Raw genomic sequence first — 21,824 nt, 5'->3', positions numbered from 1 at the left:
ACCGTGCCAAGTGAAACAGCTCGATTCAAACCTGCTGCTTCGTGGCTTCCTTCAGAGGCTGGTACTTCACTGCTCTGCGGTCCAGTGACGTTGCAGAGCCCTTAACCCTTCCTGTGTGGAGACACGTGCATTTCTATAGCAACAAAAATAAGGGGTTTGCTTGTGAGCAGTGCTCATATGGCTAGGAACAGCCACATCTCCAAGTTTTTTTTTAAAAAAAAAGACACAAAGTGCTAGTTTGGATATTAAGATTAATATATTTAATCTTTCTTGTTTGTAAAACAAGACATAAATTTGTGTATATATATAATTTATATATTTTTATATATACTATATACAGACAATAAAAAAATTTTCCTCTGTATTAGACTGAGAGATTTATGGAGAAATGATCTAGGCATAACAGGGAGCTTGAGGAAACTCAGAGTTTCATAACAGATAATTCACGGGGAACAGAAAAACACAGCTCCCAGTCGGCCTTCAGCACTACAACAGGCTTTGCCCACCATGGGCTGAAATCCGAATTGGCTCTTCCACCGAATATTTGCTACATGGTTCTTGAAAGCAGGGGGCAGGAGGGTGCTCTGTCCACACAGCAGGATCCTCTCTGCCTTGCTGACAGCAACAGCCAAAGTCCGGGACAGCCGCGGGCCGGGGGGGACGTTATTGCACTCAGTAGAGGATGCGCGTGTTAAAAGCACGTTGTGCGTTTCCATAACTCTTATGGAAGAACAAGAGATTTCAAATGTGCGTACTTATAAAAAAAATAAAATAAAATAATTATAGTGATGGGAAGTGATTGATCGCACGGAGATCCCTGATCAGCCCCACGCGCTCAGGCAGCGATGGGGCAAAGCTTGCGGGGTCTGCCAACCCCCCTCCCTCCCGCCGTGATCTCCCCTTCCAGCTGGAGATGGAGCAGGGGGGAGGCGCGGGGAGCCCCGCAGCCCTGTCCCCCCCGTGTGCGTGAAGTGCAGGGGGTGGCACTGTCAGGGCAATGCAACCTTGCGGAACCTTGCATTTTCTCTTCGGAGGGAGGCGAGGGCGCTGAAGCACCAGTTAAGGCGGTCTGATTGATGATGTCTAGGAGCGAGACTGGGAGGAGGAACGGGAACCTTGGGGTGTGGAGGAAAACAATTAGGAATCGTTTTACCATTCACCTGGAAAAAAAAAAAAAAAACAACAAACCAACCAACCAAACAAAACCAAACCAAACAAAAAAAAAATAAAACAAACCAAAAACTAACCCAACTCCAAATAAATAACCACCACGTACGAAATAACGCTTCTCATGGCAGTCAGTCAGTCCAGTGGAGACAGAAAAAGGATCCCGGCCCCCTGGCAAGGAGGGCAGCTCCTTTGGCAGACGGCAGTAGCACTGCCTGGCTCAGGAGGAAGCCTCGGTTCAGACCAACCTGAGCTGGGGCTCCTCTCTTACGGGCACTGTGAACGGAAGCAGGAGAGGGTTTGGGCTGAGCCTCTGAGGCGTGGACCTGACCTCTGGAGAATGGCGTGGAAGAGGCCTCCTCTTAGCTGCCAGCCCAGCTTCTGGCTTGCAGTGGTCACAGGTCAATCCGGGTCTCTGCAGGCTTTCTAACGTGGCCGTGGCCACCCAGCAGGGGACGGCGAACGGCTCCCTGCTCCCACACGCAGGCAGTACCTGTGCTCAGGACAGAGGCATCGCTGCGTGAGCTGTGAGAGGAGAGCCCGTGAGGGGGCCCGAGCCCTGTCCCCAGGATCGTTGCATCCTCCCCGTGCTAGGGCTTCCCAAGCCCTAGCACAGCAGCAGGGTGTTGCATCCCAGAGATGCCTTCTGCTGCTCCAAACATTGCATTTGGGGGGCAGGAAGACCCCGGAGGCAGAAGATCTGTTTACGTGGCAAGACACTGGTTTGGCTCCAGCTGGACCCCTGCCCAAGTGAAGCCGGGAGATCTCCCCTCAGTTCCTGCTGGCTGCTGGCCAGCACGCCCCGTGGCAAAGGGAGACGGTGTCAGGGCTTTGCACGAGGGAGACCCAGAACCACACGGAACCAGACTAGCATGGGGACGGGGTGACCGTGCCTCCGTCCCAGCCAAGCCAGTCACTGCCAAGCCAGCATGGGAGAGCAGAGCAGCTGCTTGAGACCCCCGGCAAGCTGGCTGCGCAGCTTGCGTCAGGGCACGACTTCACCTTTCACCACACCACCACCACCACAACCATCCCTTCTGCAGAGAAATAAAACGATGTCCTTTCCGCTGCAAACCCCACCGGGTGGGGGCTTTCCCTGCAGACACACGTCCTGGCTGGACTCTGGCGACGCGAGAACCACCGACACGGCCCGGCACACGCTGGCTTGCTGGCTTTGGGAGCTGGTTTACTTATTGATCAGCGTCTTCAGGGAGCGCGTGAGCGTGCTCATGACGGTGGCCACCGTGGCCGACTGGCGGGCGAGCTGCTCCACTGTCTGCTGGTGGCTCAGCGTCCTGGCCGTGGACTCCTCGGCAGCCCGCAGGAGGAACGTGTAGTTTCTCACCACCTCCTCCACCTTGGCCAGCAGCTCTTGCCGCTGGGACTCGGAGCGCACGACGTACACCAGCCTCACAAACGTCTCGATGAGGCTGCTTAGCACCTGGAAGCTGCTCGTGATGGCGGAGAGCATGTGGATAGGGCTCTTGTCAACGGCTGCCACCCGGCGGCACGACGCCCGGAACTCCTTGAACTTGAGGGCGAGCTCTTGCTTGTACTCGGCCAGCTGGGAGATGTAGGGCTTGCAGTCCCGCACGTCGGGGCTCACCACGCACTGCCGCAGGATGGTCAGGAGCTCGTTGGTGTCCAGCTGCACCTGCAGAAAGCCATTGGGCAAGCTGTAAGCATGGCCTCGGAGGGTGTTGATCTTTGCCAGGCTCCCCTCAAAAGTGGAGGTCCTTAAATCTATCTCCTGGGTTTGGCTGTCATTGGGACTGCTGCAGGCTGTAGCATCGAGGACCTGAAGGGTCCTGCTCATGACCGGGACCATCTGATTGTCCAGCTTCATTCCCGGCAGTATCTGCATGGGGATGGAGTAGGACAGCTCATCTTTCTCGCTCCCATCGTCTGCGACATCACATTTCCTGTAGTAGAAGCAGTACCGGATGGAGCAGCACTTCTCATCCTCCATGTCTTCATCCCGCAGCTCTGCGGGACTGGGATACAGCTCCTCCTGGACAGAGAACACCGCCGAACCTTTCTGGTTCTTTTTCTCCTGTGCTATTTGGACATAGGACGGATCGGCCGCTCCTGAGGCTTCCTGGATTTTGCTCTTCAAAACGGGACAAAGGATGCTGGGCTCAGGCTCTTTCTGAGGGCCTTTCTGCTTGGCCGGATAGATGTTTTGGTAGATGTCAGAGGACAGGGACGTCCTATCAGTCTTATCCAATTCACTAACGCTGTAGCGGCGCAAGAGCTTATTATAGTGTGGAGCACCCATGCATTCTCCTCGGGAAGCACACGTTGTCAAACACGACATGCTGTTCTCGGGATCTGACCGGTAGTCCCTGGACTCTAAACTCGTCGATCGTATCCGCTTGCCTTTGGAAGGGCTGCTCATGCTTGTCAGCCTGATGGCTTCTGCCTGCTTCTGGTCATCGGCAACTTTATCCCTCCCTTGCCTCTCCAGTTCTGGCATCACCATGGGTGGCCTCACCCCCCTACAGATCCGCTTGCAGTCACAGCTGCGCCTCTGCTCCCTGGACATCCCGGGGACTTTTTGGACAGGACTGCTCCTGAGCTGGCAGCTGCAGCGTCCCGGAGCGGGAGGGTGTAGGTACTCCTGTGGTGGGAGGTCCCCTTTGCTCTTTGGCTTGAGCAGCTCTTCCAGGAACTCCAGCTCGTACTGCTTCACTTTCTGCAGCTGGGCTTGCCGCTCGTCCGTCTCCTTCTTCAGCCGGGTAGGAAACGTTGCAGAGAACAGGTTCCTGAACCTGAAGGGAGCTTTGGGAGCTTTGGGTTTAGCTGGGACATCAATATCTGGTTGGGTCACCTCCAGGACCTTTTCTACTTTTTTGGAAGGCACGGTGCTGATCTGCAGGCTCTCGGACCTGGGCACTAGCTGGATCGGCCCCTTGGAATCCTCGCTGGCGCTCCTGAAAGTGCTAAGAGGTGACGGAGAGTGCAGATTGCTACTCTCGACTTTTAAGCTTTTGGCTAAACTTTCCTGTTGCGTTTTCTCTGCTTGGTTTGAAGGAGCCGCGTGTTTCTGAAAAATGAGGTTCATGGTTTCCCCACCTGCCTTCTGACCTGTTTCTCCACACGCTGCTTTTCCTGGGACATCTCGACTCACTTTTTGCTGGTAGCTTTTAGAGGCAAAAGTCTTACCGGGCATCACTTCCTCACCTGCTGAGGTGAGGTGGAAAGCTTCAGCCTTACTGCTGTGAGCTTCTTTAGGACTTGAGGAAACCTCACTATGTTGCTGCTGAGAGAGTTGCTGCTGCTGCTGCTGGCAGTTGCATAATGGCTCTGAAGTTTGTTGACTTCCTTTAAGTTTCAAGGGCTTGTTGCTGGCTGATGCACAGCTGCTGGTCCCATTCACGTTCTTGTCTTCTTTTGAGGCTGCTGCTGCCTGGGGAGCCAAGCCTTGTGCATTTGCCACTTGCTGCAGAGCAGCTGAAATGATGGCTGTGGTCACGCCGCTCTTTTGATCTGGGAGGAGCTTGGGGCTCGGCTTGACCTCTCTGGGCATCTTCTCTTGTAGATCCTGCACCTGCTCCCTGCTCGGGGCTGCTGTGGCATGCAGAGATACCTCAAAGGCAGCTTTCGTGTGGCCTGCGCCTTTGCATTCAGAGCCTGGTGCTGGAGCCCCCCTGTTCTGCTCACTCAACTGGGGGGTCAGCAGCGGCTGGGCAGCCGAGCCGTAGCTCCGCTCAGCGTTCTGCTGCTCCTGTTTGCTCTTGCAGTTGGTAAGGTTGGGGCTTTGGTGAGAGAAAGCTGGCTTCAACGCCGAGTTTGGCTCCTGGCGGTTGAGGGCATATGGCGTGGTGAGAACAGCCTGGGCAGAGCAGCTCTGGATTCGGAAAGGCAAGTCCTTTCTGGCCAGGAGGTTTTCTTTGTTGATGTGCTGAGCGAGGAAGTAGGCTGCGTTCTGATGCTGCTTCATAGCAGAGACCATCTCCGAGACGTCAGTCAGCTCTGATGAGTTGGTCTCGTGGCCAGAATCCAAGGATGACTCAGGTGTGATGGCGGCCAGGACAATGAGACCTAAGGAGGAACACAAAGAAAACCCCACAATCATGCTCGTGCCACATCTCTATGGGGAGGAAAGAGGAACCCAGCACAACAGAAGGGTCCTAGGAAGGCAGGACACAGCATCCCATTGCAGAAAATGTGTAACTCTTCTCCCAGCTAAGAGTTAACACATTTAAGAGATCGGTTGTCAGCACCGAGCTGGCTTGCTAGCTCAATTCAGCTCTTGGCCCAGGAAGAGGACCTGGGAAGGGTTCCAGTGTCAGCGAGAGCAGGGCTGCAGGGAGTTCTCTGGAGCAAGAAGGGAAAAATGGCAAGAGCTGCTCCGCCACAGCGAGCAGGGCGACCGAGGGCGGGGAGAGGGGCCTCAGGGCTGTCCTGCAGCCAGCCAAGGATGGGAGGAGGAGAATAAAGGGGAGGATGCACATAGGGGAAGAAAGGCTGCGGGGGAAAAAGAAAGGCACGGCCGCTCCCCTACCTGCTGTCTGCTGCGGCGGGGGATGCGGACAGTCCTCTGAAGCAGCCAGGGCTTCCAGCGCCTGCAGGGTGGACACCAGGGCATCGTCCAGCTCTTGGGCATGGTCCCGCACCGTCCGCGTCTGCACGCTGTCTATCAGCGTGACGGGGATCTCGTCGTAGAGGATGCCGCAGAGGTGCCGGCCCTGCTCCTGGCCCTGGGCGGCCGCCGCCCGGCGCTTGGGGTCGTCCTCGTCCGAGCTGTTGTCACGGAAGCCGGGGGGGGGGGGCGGCGATGGCGGGGAGCAGGGCCGTCGTCTCGTCCTCTTCCTCATCGCTGCCGGGAGGGGGAAGAGACATCAGGTCCACCATGTTGTCGCGGGCCCCGCCGGGCTTGCCCGCCTTGCGCAGGGCCAGCCGGCTCTTGATTTTGGCCTGGCAGGACTCGCAGTAGAAGTGGGCGGCGTCGCCCCGCGGGTGGGTGTCGATGGTGTGCGCCCGGGCCCGGCTGGCGTGCCGCTCTCGGTCGAGGCCATCCGGGTCACGCTCGTTGGCAGCCCCGTCGTAGCCTTGGCCGGAGCTCTTGGAGGTGGGGTCGGATTTGGTCCTGGGGCGAGTTTCCTCGAAAAAGATCAGGTTTTCGTTGATGTCCGTCCTGCTCTCCCTCTCCTTTCTCTGCTCTCGCATGTGCAGGTAGCAAAAGCTGACGAGCTCCGAGTCCGAGGCCCTGGCCGCTCGAGCCCGGCCCTCGGCGGGGCTGGCGGCAGGGCCACCCACGAACCCGCTCTCCTTCTTCCCTGTGTGCCCCGCGGGCCGGTGGAGGTTGTGTGCGTTGATGTAATCTAAACCAAAAGCACAACACAGCGTCACGAGCAGCGCCGGGGAGAGGGGAGAAGAGGATGGGAAAGCCGCTGCCCGCCCTGCAGGAACGTCCACGTGCTCTCTGCCCTCAGCCCTGCACAAACACGGCGCTGATGGAGGCTTTGAACACCCAGCACCTGCCTTGGCCTCCTTGCTGAGGAAAGGCTCATGCCCTGAGGGACACCACACCAAGCCTCCTGGGGTTGCCCCCCAGCCTCCTGCCGCGAGCTCCTTGCTCTGCAGCTCGAGGAGAGCCCGTGCAGGTCGAAGGAGCGAACGTGCCTTTTCTCCGGAATCACTAAAGCACGGATTCCCACTCACAAAGAGCTGTTGGAAGCGGTTTAGTGAGGCCTTTACGTGATGCTGGGGCAATGTGATGGCTGCGGCCAGAAGAGCCTGTGGGGTGGCTCCCTGGGGTGTGGGAGCAGCCCAGCTGCAGCCAGCAGCAGCCCCACAGCGCGCTGACTGAGCACACTGCCTCCCTTGTCTCCAAAATGATTACGTGGTACAGAGCTCAATCATATAAATTTTATACAGTTAAATATTATGACATTTATAAGCATTGACTCTGACTTTTTATTTTTTCCCCATCTTCTTTTTTTTTTTTGGCTAGGAATTAGATCATTAACAGCCTGGACCTGCAGCACAACCAGTCGCTGCCCTTTTATCAACAGCCTTTAGACACCAGCAAGATCATGTTGTTCCTCCCTCTCCCTCTCCCTCCCCACCTCGGTTTTAGACTAGACGCAGCAAATTCCTTTAACCTTTCCTGACAGGTCTGTTTCCTAACTGCATCAGCTTGCTTTCTGCTCCCAGCTGGACTCCATCCAGGCTGGCTACCTAAGCAAACATCTTGTTTCGGTGCTGCACAGCAGCAACAGAGAGCGGGAGCGAGATCCCTTGCTGGGAGGCAGGAGCAGGGCTGCCCAGCACAGCCAGTCCCCAAACCTGGGCACGCAGGTGCTGCCTCGCAAGCTACTGGTGAGACTCAGAGGGTAACGGGAGCAGCACGGCTGCACGCATGTACGAGGAGCTTCAGCCTCAGCCTGCCATTTAACGGCAGTGACATGGCAAGAAGGAATGACTGCCACCATTTGTGCATAACGTTGGCCACACCAAGCCGTTTTACTCAGCCTTTTCTTCAGCGAGTCCAGAGAAGGCTGCTAAGCATGGTGCGCTAATGCTCTGCTCCTTATTAAGCATTTCCCTGGGATAGCCTCCTCTTGGCACTCCCTGAGCAAGGCAAGCAGCTGAAATATCGCCTGAGCTTCTGGCCAGTGGTCCGGCCCTCCAGAGGGGTGTCTGTCTGCATTACAGGCTGAATTGTGCAGCTGTGCTGAGAACGGGTGCCAGGGGGATGCAGGCTCCATCTTACAAAGTGTAAATTAAATCAAATAAATCCTAATTAAATTCATTAGCTCAACAAATTGGACAATTTGTCTCCCAAAACACACGTTTGTATTATACTGTTCATCACCTGCAATGCTAAAAACCTAATCTAAACAATCTCTCTCTCGTTTATGGACGTACTGGTGCTCAGGAACACCAGCTGGGTGACCGAGTGCTGGGAAGACACCTTCGGCAATGGGCTGCACGGACCAGGGTAGAGGAAAAAGGATCATCCGTGCAGACCTGCAGCTGGCCAGAGCTCATGTACGCCAGCCTCCGCCAACACTGGCATTTGTTGGCTGCCTATGTCGAATCAGGGCCTGCTTCTGAATGTAGCCAAAACCATAAAAAGGGTAATCCAGCTGCTTTCTCTGGAAGAGAAAGTCCTGGCAAAGAGCTGGGACAGCGACCTGGGCGCTGCTCTGCTAATGGGGGTGTGGGGGGAGGAAGGGGCAAGGGAGGCCGATCGTCCATGCAGCTGTGGCAGGGGTCTGGCGTGCGGCTCCTGAGGGAAACGCCGAGAGAGGGATTTGAGGGACTTAACTGACAGCATCTGGACGGAGTGTGCATTTCTAAACAGGACTGCAGCTCGGCAGCAGGGTTTAATGGGCCTCCAGGCAGATGGATGTACTCCGCTTCTAGACAGAAAGCGCAGGCCAGGGCTTGATGGCATGTTTAAGATTCTGGCACGGCCTGCCTGCAGCCTGGGAAGTCAAAGGCTGGGGGAACTTGATTCATCCCAGTGGGGCTTTCTTATCGTTCCTGCAGAGATGTGCTAACGACCGGCAGCCCCAGCTCCTGGTGATCTGCTCAGCTCCTGACAGCTCAGCCTGCAGCCGTGGCACGACCACAACTATGGGCAGCTTTTGTTTTCTCAACATGAATTAAATTCACCCCTCCTGGACGATGCCTGAGCAGCTGGGCTGAGTGTGCTGGGTCTGCTTCACTCTGCTGGCCAGAGAGGTTTTTACTGTGCCCCTGAGGACAGCGCAGGCCACCCAGAGAGGGGCCAGCTCTTCAGTATGGAGAGCACGGATCCAGTGCTCCACCACCGTGCTACCACACCGTCACTCCCCTTCATGCTCATTCCAGCCCCCACGCAGAGTGACGCTGGTTTCGTGTGACTGTCAAGAAAAGGGCAAGAGCTACGACACGCTGTGGTTCAGGCCATGCCTCGTAGTGTGAGGGGAGGGAGCGCTCTGATGACACCGCACGGTTTGGAGGCGCCCTTCACTCACACCAAACGGGGCTGGGTTTATGCAGGACACGCAGAGCAGAGAGCACAGTGGCAGCTGTCCGTGAGATGTGTGGGTGAAGACGCACAGGGAACCATGCTCATATACTCACAGCAACATCACCTGCCAGGTCTTTCCCTGGGCGTGCTGAGGGTGCTGGAGGTGCCTTCCCGATTCCTGCCGAGCGTGTCCTCCCGCTGCTGCCAGCTCCGTGTCCGGGTGCCCTCCTCACACCTCAGAGACACCAGGTCCTTTCCCCAGGGGCCCTGCTAGCTCTTGGCACCTCCTCTGACTACACCCATCTCCAGGGGACAGCTTTAGCACCCCACCAGCTAAACTGAAGGCCCCTCACAGCTCGTGGCTAAGCAGGGCGAGCATCTCCGGCCTCCGCGCACTGTGCAGCAGGAAGCACCTCCAGCCACCGAGCCTGTACTTGCCATTTCCCTGTCCCAAACGTACTCAATATGCACACCCTGCACGGAGTAATGGCACATAACTCAGGCTTGGCTCCTCTCTGAAATCCCTCTCGACGATAACTGATCATTTTGAAGGTGACTGACAGCCGAAATCTGTCCTCGAGGAACAGAGCATCAGTGCCTGGTGGGACACAACCTGTCCTTAGCTGCTGTGCCTGGAGCAGCGCCCTGCTCCCTGCAGCAGGCAGGGCGCCTGGAAAGCCCACACACCCAAATTGCCCCCTGATGTAGGGTATCAGCACAGTAGCCACACTTTCAGAGCTGGCAGAAATGGCCAATGTACAGGCAGGGACTGTGTCTGGAAGCTCATGCAGGTTTAAGTGAGAGCTTCTGCAAAGCCAGGCCTCGTTCTGCTGCTCAGAGGGGTGCCGCAGGGGAACAGGACAGAGGGGAGATCCCACAGGAACCACCCCCTTCCTACCACAGCAGGGCCCTAGGCGGAGGGAGGTGGCTGGGAAGGGGCTCGCAGGGAAAGCAGAGGCTGAACCGTACCTGCCTTGATAATCTGAGGCGGCGGGGGCTGGCTGGGGGGCCTGGAGAATATCATCTTCTTGGAGTCCACCAGGAGACGGCAGTAGCCTGCGATCAGGCAGGCGAAGTTGGTGGCTTCTGGCCACTCCATCAGCAACACCAGCGGCTGGAAGGCAAGAGAGGCACAGCGCGTGAGGGCAAGGCAGCTCGCCTGGCGCCCGACCAGTGCTCCGAAGGGCTCACACTGGGGGAACTGGTGAGCTAGGTGGAGATTTAGCTCCCACACAGGTAGAAAGAGCCACGTGCACGTCCTTGCTGCAGATTACCCGACAGATCTCCGGGCCTCGCTGCAGCTGTGACTCCCCACCTGCCGACTCCTCTAAGGAAGATGAAAGAGGGGAAAGCCGCCGTGTGCTCCCCGCAGGGTCCAGATAATTTGTGAGCATCCCGGTGTTCTACGCCTACCTACAAGCACCAGGATTAAACACCAGGCCCTGGGGAGCTCGGGGAGTCTGTGTAGTCTCCAGCTGCCAGAGCCCCTGTGTCACTGCAGGCACCACGTCGCCCTCCCATACACCGAGGCATCTGCTTACAGCGAGCTGCAGAAGGGGCGAAAACCCATTACGGGCCCCCTCAGCCACTGCTCTGAGCCTATGGATCTTATTTAAACCTAACCCTTTGGAAAATTCAATTTGTGCCTAGGAGCAGATGGCGTCTTCTGTTTTAGGAGAGCATTTATTCGCACGCTAAAAAAGGGCTTTGCTTTAGAGAGAGGAAAGAAAACAGCCACGAAGTGAGCACCGCATACAAGCTCACCGCACAGGCCAGCGACAGGCACGGGGACTGCCCCACGCCTTGATCCTCCTAGAGAGCTGTCAGCTTCACACCTCAGGCTCCTCGTGGAAAGGACGAGCCCAGCAGCACAAACTCTGGCTCCTGCATCCCTGTGGATGTTCTCCAGGAGTGCCCAGCCCTGGGGGAAGAGGCAGCCACCTCCAGACGGAGCACTCGTCCCCTTCCCAGTGCCCCCGTGCCTGCTGCTCCTGCCACGGCCCCTCCAGGGCTCACAACTCGTTTACCACATCCAGGGCCAACCGAGCCCATTTTAAAACCACTTCAGCCCACGCAGTGTGAGAAGCATTAAAGCCATTTTCATTTGCTTGTTTTCTAACCACGGGAGATTCCCGGCACCCGCTGGTTGGCTCTGGGCTCTGCTCAATGCTTGTTTTCCTCAGTCACTGAGCAAACTCTGCCCCATCCTGGCACAGGCAGACCCGGCCTTGCAGCATGTCACGCTCTGCCTGACCCAACACAATAAACCTGGGTGCGAGGCCACCAGCCCTGAGCTACCCCAGCCCCTGCCGGGGGCTGCTTCCTCCTTGGGCAGCCCCAAAAAAGTTCCCTCCCCGGCTGTGGCGTGGCACAAGGACAAGAAATAACCTGACACATAAATGAGCACTGCTAAGAGGCTTTCTGCATCACAGAGAACAGACTCGAGGTGACATGGAGCAGAGGGAAAGCATCAGGAAGGAGAGGAGGGACGGAGGAGGCTCTCCACGCAGCTCGCAGGAGGCAGGCATCCAGCGGTGGGGAGGGGAGTGCCAGCTCCTAGCCCAGCCTGGAGCTTGACAGAAGTGATGAAAGGTAACCATGTGTTCCAGCTCTGCCATATGAAGCATCTTTAAAACAAGGGCTAAGCCTTCTTTTTTTTTTTTTCTTTTTTTTTTTTTTTCAAGCCATCTGTTGAATAAAGAGACATTTGCACATTTTTCCCCCTCTGTTATGCAGCAGCGAGGGTTTGAGTGCGAGCAACAAGAAAGGAAGCAAACACCAAGGTGAGAGCGGCAATGCCTGGTGATTATTCACTGCTGAGTAATTAAAATGATCCTTGAGCTGCAGGATGCTCCTGATCACCCAGGAACAGGCTGTTGGGTCCTGCTGGCCACCAGCAGCCCAGCGATCAGCCCGCCTGGCCGCAGGGAGACCAGACCATGGCAGAACAGCCCTGACCGGCATTTCTTGCCCACAAATAAAACACAAAGCGTGCCAAAATGTTGTGAGGTCCCTGCCAGGTCTCTGAGCAAGCCCAGCCTCCAGGCTGGCCCCAGCAATCAGCGCCTTGCATGCCGGAGTTAATTGTAGCACGCTGCTCTGGAAGGGATAAATCTCAGTGCTGATTAACACTGCAGCTTAGCGAGGGGTCCCTGATAAGATTACTCTCGCTCCATGCCAAGCGAGTGGTGTGAGAGCTCCTCGGGAATTGTCAGGCATTAAAACACTGCTATTAGGGAAGCCGCTCATCGGCTGGGCAGTGCCAGCGTGCAGCCTTCCACCCTCGCCTCTCCGCTGCCTTTGGGACTTCTGCCCCGGCGGCAAAGCGCACTGGAAGTGGCCAGCAGGTCTGGGAACCACTTGTGGGGTGGAGAGGCAGAGAGGCGAGGCGATGGCAGAAGCCTTGTTTCCTTTGGAAATCAGGCTACAGCGAGGAGGTGTGATGAGCGGCAGCTAACAGAGACGTTATTTTAAGGCTCCAGCAATCGTGGTCACCCTGTTCCAAGCAGGCAAGGAAAATGAGATCTTACAGAGACAGCCAGGCACAAGCGAGCTAAGCAAACATTTACACTCCGAACAGTTACCTGAAAAATTTCCAGCTAACGTTGCTAAGGCTTTTACATCGTAAATTGGGGGCAGCTTTGCAGGGAGCTGCTCTAGGAAATAACCATGCGGGACTGTACTCTGGCCTTTGGGCTGTACTGGGATACCAGCGTCCCATGGCAAACGGGATTGACCTTCCCCTTGAAAACCTGCGAGGGAGAGGGGACACTGGTGGGCAGCTCCATGGGGCTGGGGCTCACACAACGTCCCTGCTCCCACGGCGATGTTTTATCTCCCTGGCTGAGCTCCAGGAGGTCTGACAGCAAGGCAGCAAGCTGAACACGCGTGGCTTTTCACAGGTTTTCTAACTGCAAAATGCAGTGCCTCTGTCCCAGCTGCTGCTCAGGGGCTGGCAACACCGCGGGGAAGAGGGGAGGGAGCTGAGGACAGGTGGAAACCAGTGCCTGGTGCAGGGAGGGCTGAAACGGAGCAGAAATCGAGAGGCAAGGTGAGCGCTGCCGGGATGCTGAATGAAGGCAGGGGAACCAGGCTTCAGCAGTCCCACTGCTGACAAAGCGACGTGACTTGCCAGGAATTACGTGCTAAAAAGAGAAAAAAAACACAGGTATTCGTGCACGACAACAAAGTTTTGGAATGTTTCGCCTGCACACCGGCAGCCCTCCTCCTGCTCCTTCCCGCAGCAGGTCTGTGCTGCGGCAGCCCCTGGGGTCTGCTCCCGCGGGGGCTGGAGATGTGTGGCAGGGCAGTGGTGCTGAGGATGAAAGCCAGCCTTACACAGAAACTCACCGGGATAACTTTAAAAAAAACAACCACCAGATGCACAGTGGGATGTACAGGTAAGGGCTCTTCTCAGACCTACAACAGGCCAACGTGAAAAGAAGCAAATATGAAAGAAAAAGCTCTTTCTGCCTCCAAATCCGCAACACCAGCCTGAAATTGTTCATGTTTTGATCTTCCACTCATACTGATTTTCTGGATTTTCTACTCCTAATGAGCAAAGGGCATTCTTTCACTTGAAGCTTCCTGCTTAGCAACCAATCTCTCTGGAAAGTAAAATAAAATACATTTATACTGGATAGGAGAGATGAGTTTTGCATTAGCTCATTATGGATATAATGCTTTTTCTCTTATGCACTGCCTTTAAATCAAACCTCAATGTCCTTCTGGAGGGTATTCTGCTGTTCAGACAAAGGTGAAGGTTTTGTAGAAGAACATCTGGATGAAATTTTATGGCCAGGGTTATGTGAGAGGATGCTAGCAGTCTTGATATTTAAATTAATTTATGACCTGATCTATGCATGCTCTAACCCTTAAGTTTATGCGTATTTCCTTTTAATCTCCTCTCTTTATCATGCGCTTTGGGTCTTATGCTGCTTCCCTTCATGCCGCGCAGGAGGAAGTTGGGACATGAATTTCCATAATTTATGTTCCCTGGCTTACCTGAGGTGTTCTGCCAAGTTTATATTTAATAATACGGGCACCGGGGCCTAACAAGACAGCAGTCAATTTTTCACGTGCACCCGACCTTCCCTTCCCTCCCTCTAAGCATTATTAACTCGGCTCTATCGACACCGGGCTTGTTGTGATTAGGGCCATTATTTCTCCTTTGCTGATCAATACAGCTCCTGCCTTGGTTTGCAGCACCTCTGCAGGTTTCGCAGTGATGCTCTCGTTCGTTGGGATTTCAGCAGCTGTCCCTTCTGCGGGATGATGTCCCTGCTCCAGAAAAACAGGGGGCTGTTTTTGGCACCCTCTGCACCTCCCGTTTGCTGAATCCAGCCCTCGGGGTGCGCGAGCTCGCAGCACCGTTGTGCTGTGCTCCTCCCCGCGGCACCGGCTGCCTGAGGTCTGTGTGGCTGTTCTTTTTTCCTTCTCAATAAACGGATCAAATTTGGCTGTGCCGGCTGGGTAAGTCGTCCCCTCCGCACGCTGCCTGCATCTCGTGCTGCTGGCCGGCTCCCAGCCCCTCACTGGGTGCCTGGGGCTGGCGCTGCTGCGTGCCCTGCATCAATCCCGCCCCGTGCAGGAGACAGCACCGAGACAAAGAAAATCTCGCTCTCACGGTGTTTCGGAAAGGCTCAGCGCAAGGAAAACTAATACGATTAATTCGGCTCCAGGAAACAGCTTCTGGCATCAATCTAGAGCTGTGGAAGAGATCTGACGGCTCCAATCACTGCTTGCACCATGCTGGCCTCGCCTGCCCAGCGTGGTGCCACTCCCCGGGGCTTTCACCCCATCCACGCACACCAGCAAACGCCCGTCCACCACCTGCCCTGGCACCCACCCTGCACCCCCCTGCACCTCCTATTTCTGGGGAGAGAGGGGGCCGGGCAAGGTGAGCAGGCTGCAGCTGGCCACGCGCGGTGCTTTTATCTCTGGCACCGCCTGGAAGCGTGCCCAGGGCCCCTGGGGTGCTGCAATCGATAGCCAGATTCCAGGCGCGGCAGCAGCCGGGGACCTTTCTGAATTAATTTCCCCTTTGTTTTCCCGTGCCCAGCCTCGATCTGGGCTAAACTGCCGGCTGGCGGCAGGTCCTGCTGGGATACACGGAGCCAATTACCCTCGTGCCCGTGATTAAACGGCGTGGGCTGGCAGCCAGCCCCGGACAGCTGCTCCCTGCAGGCACCCGATGCTTCCCGCTGCGGGCGCTCCTCTGGGAGGATCGGCTGCCCCCGAGCTCCTCTGCCAGCCCCTTTTCGGGGGTTTCAGACGCTCCTTGCCAATATTAATTCTGTCGTAATGAAAAGCTTAGCGGCGTGTAGCTGTGCAGAGGAAAAAGGATGCTTCATCTGAAAAGGGTTTTCAGTGAGAGCGCAACCTCTGCATCTGCGGGAACCGCCAGAGCCACGTGGGCAGGGACGCAGCTGGGTACGGGGGGCGGCTCTGATGTCCCCAGCTGCCACCGTGTCCCAACGCAGGACCTGGGAGAAGCGCAGGAAGCCTCCGAGCTCCAGAACCAAGGCTCAAGTCAGAACAAAAACCCTTCCTGGACCCAGCAGCAGAGACCTCGGGGCTTTTGGTCCCTGCCCCAGCCTCCTGCCGGCACCTGGTCCCCTCCAACCCCTCTGCCACTGTCGCAGTGGCAGCGAGAGAGCAAAGCAGAGGCTGTGCCTGGGGTTTGTACCAGAACAGGCTGTCTGAAACACCAGCTGAAGCCCGGGATGGAAAAGCTCCAAAACAAAGCTATTACTGCCCGGTGAATAATTTATAAGACAACCACCACTTCTTTTCCTCCTGAACTAAACACGAGTGGTTTGTGATCTGCTCAGGCTCGCTTGTTACCTGGAAATCTTCCCCAGCTCACTGCTGGCAGGCGAGGGTGTTTGTGTGGCTGAGGGCTGCTCCTCGTCCCCATCCCCATCCCTTTTTTAACCCTTAGCGTCAGCAATAAACCTGGCACGCAGAAATCCAGCCAATCCCATACCCATTACTCAACATCTGCCATTTCCACAGCAACCCAGCAAGCAGCTGCAGCAGGCACAGCACAGGTTTGGGCTTCCTTGCCTCTGCCCCAGCCTTCGGAGGTGCCCCCAGGCTGGCACCCCCGGTACAACCCCATCTTGGGGACCCTCACAGCCTCTCCCTGCCCCAACGGGCTTGGGGATTTGACCAGACGTCACCAGAGGGGTAGGACATGGCTCACAGCACAGCCCCCTGTCGGGCTGCAGATCCCGGAGGGATTTATTTGGCACCCCGTGTTTTAGCCAGCGGCACGTTCTGCACAGCACAGCGGCTGCAGGAAGCAGATCAGTGCTTCAAGGTAATGGTCTCGTTGCCAGCTTTTCTTAGCCAGCCTCATCCATCCCTGTCCTGTGTAGGATTAGCACACGGCTCGTTTTGGAGCAGACATCCTGCCTTCAAAGCCCAGCCCTTTGGAGAGCAGTTAAATGCAGTCAGCCAGCAGCAGCCTGTGCCCTGCCGGGGTGCTGCTGAGCCTCACCCACGGGATGCTCTCCCCTCTCCAGAAACACAGGGGGATTTTGGAGGCTGGAGGCAGCCGTCTGCTGTTTCTCAGGGAGATAAAGCCACTGTGCGTGCGTGCCCACGGGAAGCTGCACGGGAGGACTGCCTTTTCTCAAGCAACCAGGAGGTGGATGGAGGGGACGTGGAAAAAAGCTGCTCCTCCAGCAGGCAGGGACCTCCCGGCCCTGTGCTAAAGTCTGCCAGGAGAGGAGGCAGCAGGAGAATCCTACACAAATCCCCCTGCACTACACCTGTGGGGCTGAGGCTGAAATAGGGACCGCAAGGCAAGGGCTGCAGAAAGGCTGAGGCACCCCACGGGAGATTTGGAAACGCAGAGGCAGCCCGAGAAGGAGCTCAGCTCCACCGAAGGTCCCAGCATTTCCAGTCCCAACAACCCTGCGTGGCTTGGCGAGCTCCACCTTGTGCTAATGGCAAAACCTCACCGGTGCCCGGCAGTGCCTGCGCCCACCCCAGCCACCTCTGCCCCGGTGCCGTCCCCTGGGTGCCTACCTTGGCATCCAGGATGCTCGTCTCCACGCGGGCCACCCCCTGGTTCTCCCTGAAGAGCTGGATCTTGCTGACCTTGCTGAACTCGGACAGCACGGTGGTCAGGTTGGTCTTGAGGTCGATGACGTGGCTGATGCCGTGCCGGGGGCCCACCAGCAGCGTGGTGGCCGGCTGCTTCTCGTCCTGGCCGCACGGAGAAAGGGAGGGAGACAGACGGACAGACGTCAATAAAGGCATCCACAGACAAGGGAGCGATGTCAGGAGCTCAGCCGGCTCCTGGTATGGCTGAGAGCTGAGGGCAGAGGTGGCTGGCGGGGAGCAGCAGGTGAAGCTGGTGCCAGGCCCCCTCCCCGAGCCTCTGTGCAGAGCCGGCAGCAGCGTGCACGGCGTGCCGAGGCTGTTTAAGTCTCCAGCCCCGAGCTGACCGTCCCCATGAAATATTCAGGCCTGCTGGTGTCACTACAGCAAAGTGAGAGCGTTGGTACAAATCTGCCTGATCTGACACCGCCGCACAGGGAGGGAAGCAGAGGAGGGAGCGAATGCGTTTTAGATAAGACTGAAGCCTTGGCTGGAAATTGAGATCTTCCTTGTCCTGGTCTGCCCAGCGCGGGTGCTCCGAGCCAGACCTGGGGGTGAAGAGGAGCTGGGCAGGCTGGCACAGAAGAGAATAAAGGAATATTTTTTGCTGCTCGAGTCTGTGGCTCGTATGGTTGAATACATGGTTCAGCTCCTAGCCCGGTTTGCTCAGCTGGCTCAGAGCCACAGCTGGGGTCTCAGAGATGAAACAAAAAGCCAGGCACCCCCACCAGAGATTATTTCCCCAATCCTACAGAGCCAGGCAGGGTTGGAGGCACAGCTCCAACCGCCCAGCACCTATGAGACAAAGCGTGGTTCTGCACCCACTTATTCCTTAGGAGCTCCGAGGCACGGCGGGGAGCAAAATCCATCACAGGCTGTGAGAAACCAAACCCAGGGGGTGAAGCTGGAGAAGCCAGGAAGCTGCCGAGCCCTTGGGCGGAGGTGAGAGGTGAGGGTGGCAGAGGTGACACTTACATGGAGCCCCCTGGGTGGGAGGTGGAGCGGGAGGGATGGAGATGGAGAGGTGAGGCAGGCAGCGGGGAGCCTTAGCGGGTGCTCCGTTCTCCTGTTTGGCTGGGTGCCTTTCCTCCTGCCATGGAGAAAGTGAGGTGGAGGGGCTCGGAGAGGCGAGGGGAGGAGATGCCTCTGATGGAGATGAGGGAGGAGCGAGGTGGCAGCTTCGAGAGCCACCAAGCAGCGGTGGGGCTGGGCCACCACTCGTGGAGATGGCGAGGCCAGCTGGGCTACTCCCTGTGTGCCCTTGCCAAGGGTCACCCTCCTCGGAGAGGGACGGCAGGATGCGGCCAGCCCCCCTGGTGCTGGAGGAGGAGAGCAGAGCACTGTGAAGAGTGTCCCAGCTGGATGGTGCAGATGGGGAGCCCGGGGGATGTGAGCACGTGCCTGGCGCTACCGCAGCTTCACCGAGCAGATCACCTCATCGCCCAAAAGGCTGCCGAGAAAGGAGCAGAGCCCTGGCCCTGCAGACCCAGCCCGCTGTCGGCAGAGGCTCTGGAGAGGCTTTCCAGACAGGGCCCGGGAGCACAGAACAGATCAGGGAGGCGCACACAGGGTGGACACCCCTGCAGGAGCCACGGACACCTCTCCCCAGCTCTCCCCCTGGCCGCACGCTCAGGACCAGAGCCCAAAACCTCCCCTCCCGAGCTCCCGTACCAGTCCCACGGTGCTGAAGAGGACCCCGGCGAAGGTGGGCAGCTCGTTCAGGATCCTCAGGTACTGCAGCTTGGCCTGGGCAGCGGAGACCTGAGCAAAGATACGGCCGGGGCCATCACCACCAGTGGGACACCCGCGGTGTCACCCCGCCGGCACCGAGATGGGGCCAGGAGGGCTGCTGGGCTCACCTTGGTGCCGCCGGGCTGGTTCTGGTGGGCTTTGAGCTGCTGCGAGAGGGATTTGCGGAGGCTCTTCTCCTTGACCAGCTGCAGCAGCGAGGGGGGCAGGAAGGGCTCCAGACCCCACTCCTTCCTGCGGGAGGGAGCAGCCTCAGATGGGGCACCCCAAGGGCTGGGCACCGCTGCGGGGGAGCCCTACCTGGGGTCTGGGGGGACAAGCGTGGGGACAGCAGGGCAGAGAGGGCCAAGCAGGCATGGCTGCTGCCAGAGAGCATCCTCTAGCCGTGAGAGGGAGCCAGAGCTGCAGCTCGGTGTCACTGCCGCAGGGACAGCCCTGGCGTGGGTCCCGTGGGGATGGGGTGCACGGCGGTGAGGTGGCCTCGCCACCACCAAAGGGTTTGCTGGGCAAATCCCCAAAGCTTTTTTTTTTTGTGGTTCCCCCCCAACACGCCAGCTCCCTCCCTGCACACCCTGGAGAGGCCACCCTGCTCTTCGTATGGATTTAAGGCCCCGGAGGAGCCGCAGCAGGGCTGGTGTCACAGCCAGGGCAGCTTCTCCTTGCCTGGGACGCCAGGAGGGAAATCAGCCCGGCTTCCCCTGGGCTCCCAGCACACATCCCCAGCCCCAGGGAGGCTGCCACACGTGGGCCTGGCGGTGCCGGGGATGGGGACTCACTCCACGTTCTTGAGGGACACCTTCTGGCTGGGCCGCGTGGCCGCCACAGTGATGTAGATGTGGAGGGCAGCCAGCCCCAGCAGCATCTCGGGCTTGGGGTCCACGCCGAAGCGCTCCCTGATCACGTCGTTGCGGCTCTGCGGGGAGCAGAGAGGTGTCCTCAGGGGTCCGCGGGCACCCGGCTCCCTCCTCCTGGGGGGCTGCCCCGTCCCTACCTGGATGTAGAGGTACTCGAAGGCCGCGGGGTCGCGGCGCAGCAGCTCCACGGGGTCTTTGGGGAAGAAGCTGACACGGAAGAGGCACCTCATGCCGTGGTAGTGCGTCCGCTGCACGACCTGGGGCCGGAGCAGATGAGGTTGGTGAGCCCATGGCATGAGACCCCCCCTGCTCCTGGATTTCGGGGCAGGAGCTTACCCCACGCGGGGGCTTACGTGGGCCAGCGGCTGCTTGTCCTGGAGCAGCAGGAAGCGGTGGCTCTGCTCCGGGCTCGAGTACTCCAGGACCAGGGCGAAGTGCTCGATGTGCCGCAGGGACAGGCGGTCCTGCAACGTCACCATCACGTCCTGCAAACGCCACAGGCGGCCTTGGGTGCGGGGCAGCAGCTCCCTGCTTTTCAAGGCCTGGGGGGGGGGCAGCACCCGACCGAGAGCTGCCTCCTCCCAGCACCCTGGTGCAGGATGCGGCCCCGCAGATGGCAGCCAGGAGGTGCTGGGTGCAGCACGCATCGCCCGGGGATGCCAAAGGGCCTCGCTGTTACGTGGTGGCAGTTCACAAGTGCTCGTGCAAGGAAGCAAGAGGCAGGGAAAAAATGGAGAAGGGAGCACCGCTGCGGTGCCGGGGAGGGGAGGAGCAGGGGGGGGCCCACCTTCACAGTGGTTCGGCCATCGAACGTGAAGGACTTGATCTGCCCGTTCTCCAGGAAAACCTTCAGCACGTTGGGGATGAGGAGGAGAGCTTCCTTCTTCAGCATGTCCTGCAGGGGAAGCGGGAGGGGGGGAGGCAGGGAGAAGGGCTGTGTGATGGAGTGGTGACAGCATCCCTCGCTTCCCGGTGGCTGTGTGCTCGGAGGCACATTTCCCTTGAAATCCCAGCCTCTCCGTGGAGCATTCAGAAGCGCAGAGCCTGAGTGATTCAGGGCTGCCTGATGGAGTCACCTGCCCAGCTGCCAGCAGTGGGAACCGAGCATCCCACTTGGTCAGGCGCATCCCAGAGGGGTGCCTGGAGCCTGCCCAGCTGAGGGGAGCTGCTGGGGGTCTCAGAGCCGACCCCCTCTTTCTGGTCCCCAGCCCAAATTTAGCCCACTTCAGGCTTGGGCAGGCAGTGGGGTGAGAGCTGATTTTATTTAGTGAGCAGCGCTTCGATCAGATAATTACCTAATTGATTTTGCTTAAAAATAGAATTTGCTAGAAGCGCTTTGAGCGTCTTTTTTTTTTTTTTTTTTTTTTTTTTTTTGTACCAAAGCTGCTTAATAAAACCCTCCTGCAATTAACAAATGATGCCACTGAGCTGGAACATCACTGCAGCACAGCAGCTTCCCGCAGCAACGCCCCGGCCAGCCCAGCCCAGCCCACCCCTCTCACGGGGGCTCCTTTGAAGCCCTTTAGCCACGGGGACGCAGCGGGTGCCGCGGGGACACAGCAGGCAGCACTCACTGGGTCTGTCTCGCCGACCGTCACCTGCTCTGAAAATCGGACCTTCGCCGGGTTGGACCTCAGCTTCGCCTTCTTGGCTGCGCTGATGAAAGCGGATTTGGGGGACTGGAAAGAGAGCGCTGGGTAAATCACCTGGGAACCCCAAAACCCCACCTCGGGCTCCCAAAGGGCTGCCAACCCCCGTCCCAGCTCCCTCAGTTGGTTCCCCTGGGGCTGGCCATGGTGCCCGCTGCCCGCTCTCACCTGGTGGGTGTGCAGGACCGTGAGGATGATGAAGTCTTTGGCCTTCCTACGACAGAAAGCAGAAGGGAAGGAGGACAGGTTTGCTCAACACACGGCCTCGTGAGCGCTCAGCCGGCACGGTCCCGCACCCCTCCCGGGGCGCACGATGGACAGGCT

General features: G+C 57.9%; 1 protein-coding gene across 1 annotated transcript in view; it reads right to left on the bottom strand.

The window, feature by feature from the left end:
* Positions 1-243: 243 nt before the first annotated feature.
* Positions 244-21,824, bottom strand: part of FRMPD3 (FERM and PDZ domain containing 3) — a 41,837-nt gene continuing 20,256 nt past the window's right edge. Inside the window, 13 exon segments of the mRNA XM_068697069.1 lie at positions 244-5,211; positions 5,675-5,939; positions 5,941-6,494; positions 10,106-10,250; positions 17,174-17,353; positions 18,920-19,009; positions 19,108-19,231; positions 19,774-19,910; positions 19,989-20,108; positions 20,205-20,336; positions 20,639-20,746; positions 21,426-21,530; positions 21,669-21,714. Coding sequence (XP_068553170.1) covers positions 2,354-5,211; positions 5,675-5,939; positions 5,941-6,494; positions 10,106-10,250; positions 17,174-17,353; positions 18,920-19,009; positions 19,108-19,231; positions 19,774-19,910; positions 19,989-20,108; positions 20,205-20,336; positions 20,639-20,746; positions 21,426-21,530; positions 21,669-21,714 — 4,864 coding nt within the window. The 3' untranslated portion in view covers positions 244-2,353.

This window comes from Anas acuta, chromosome 13 (genome assembly GCF_963932015.1).
Source record: "Anas acuta chromosome 13, bAnaAcu1.1, whole genome shotgun sequence".
NCBI classification, from domain to species: domain Eukaryota; kingdom Metazoa; phylum Chordata; class Aves; order Anseriformes; family Anatidae; genus Anas; species Anas acuta.
This window is presented reverse-complemented; position numbering and strand designations above follow the sequence as displayed.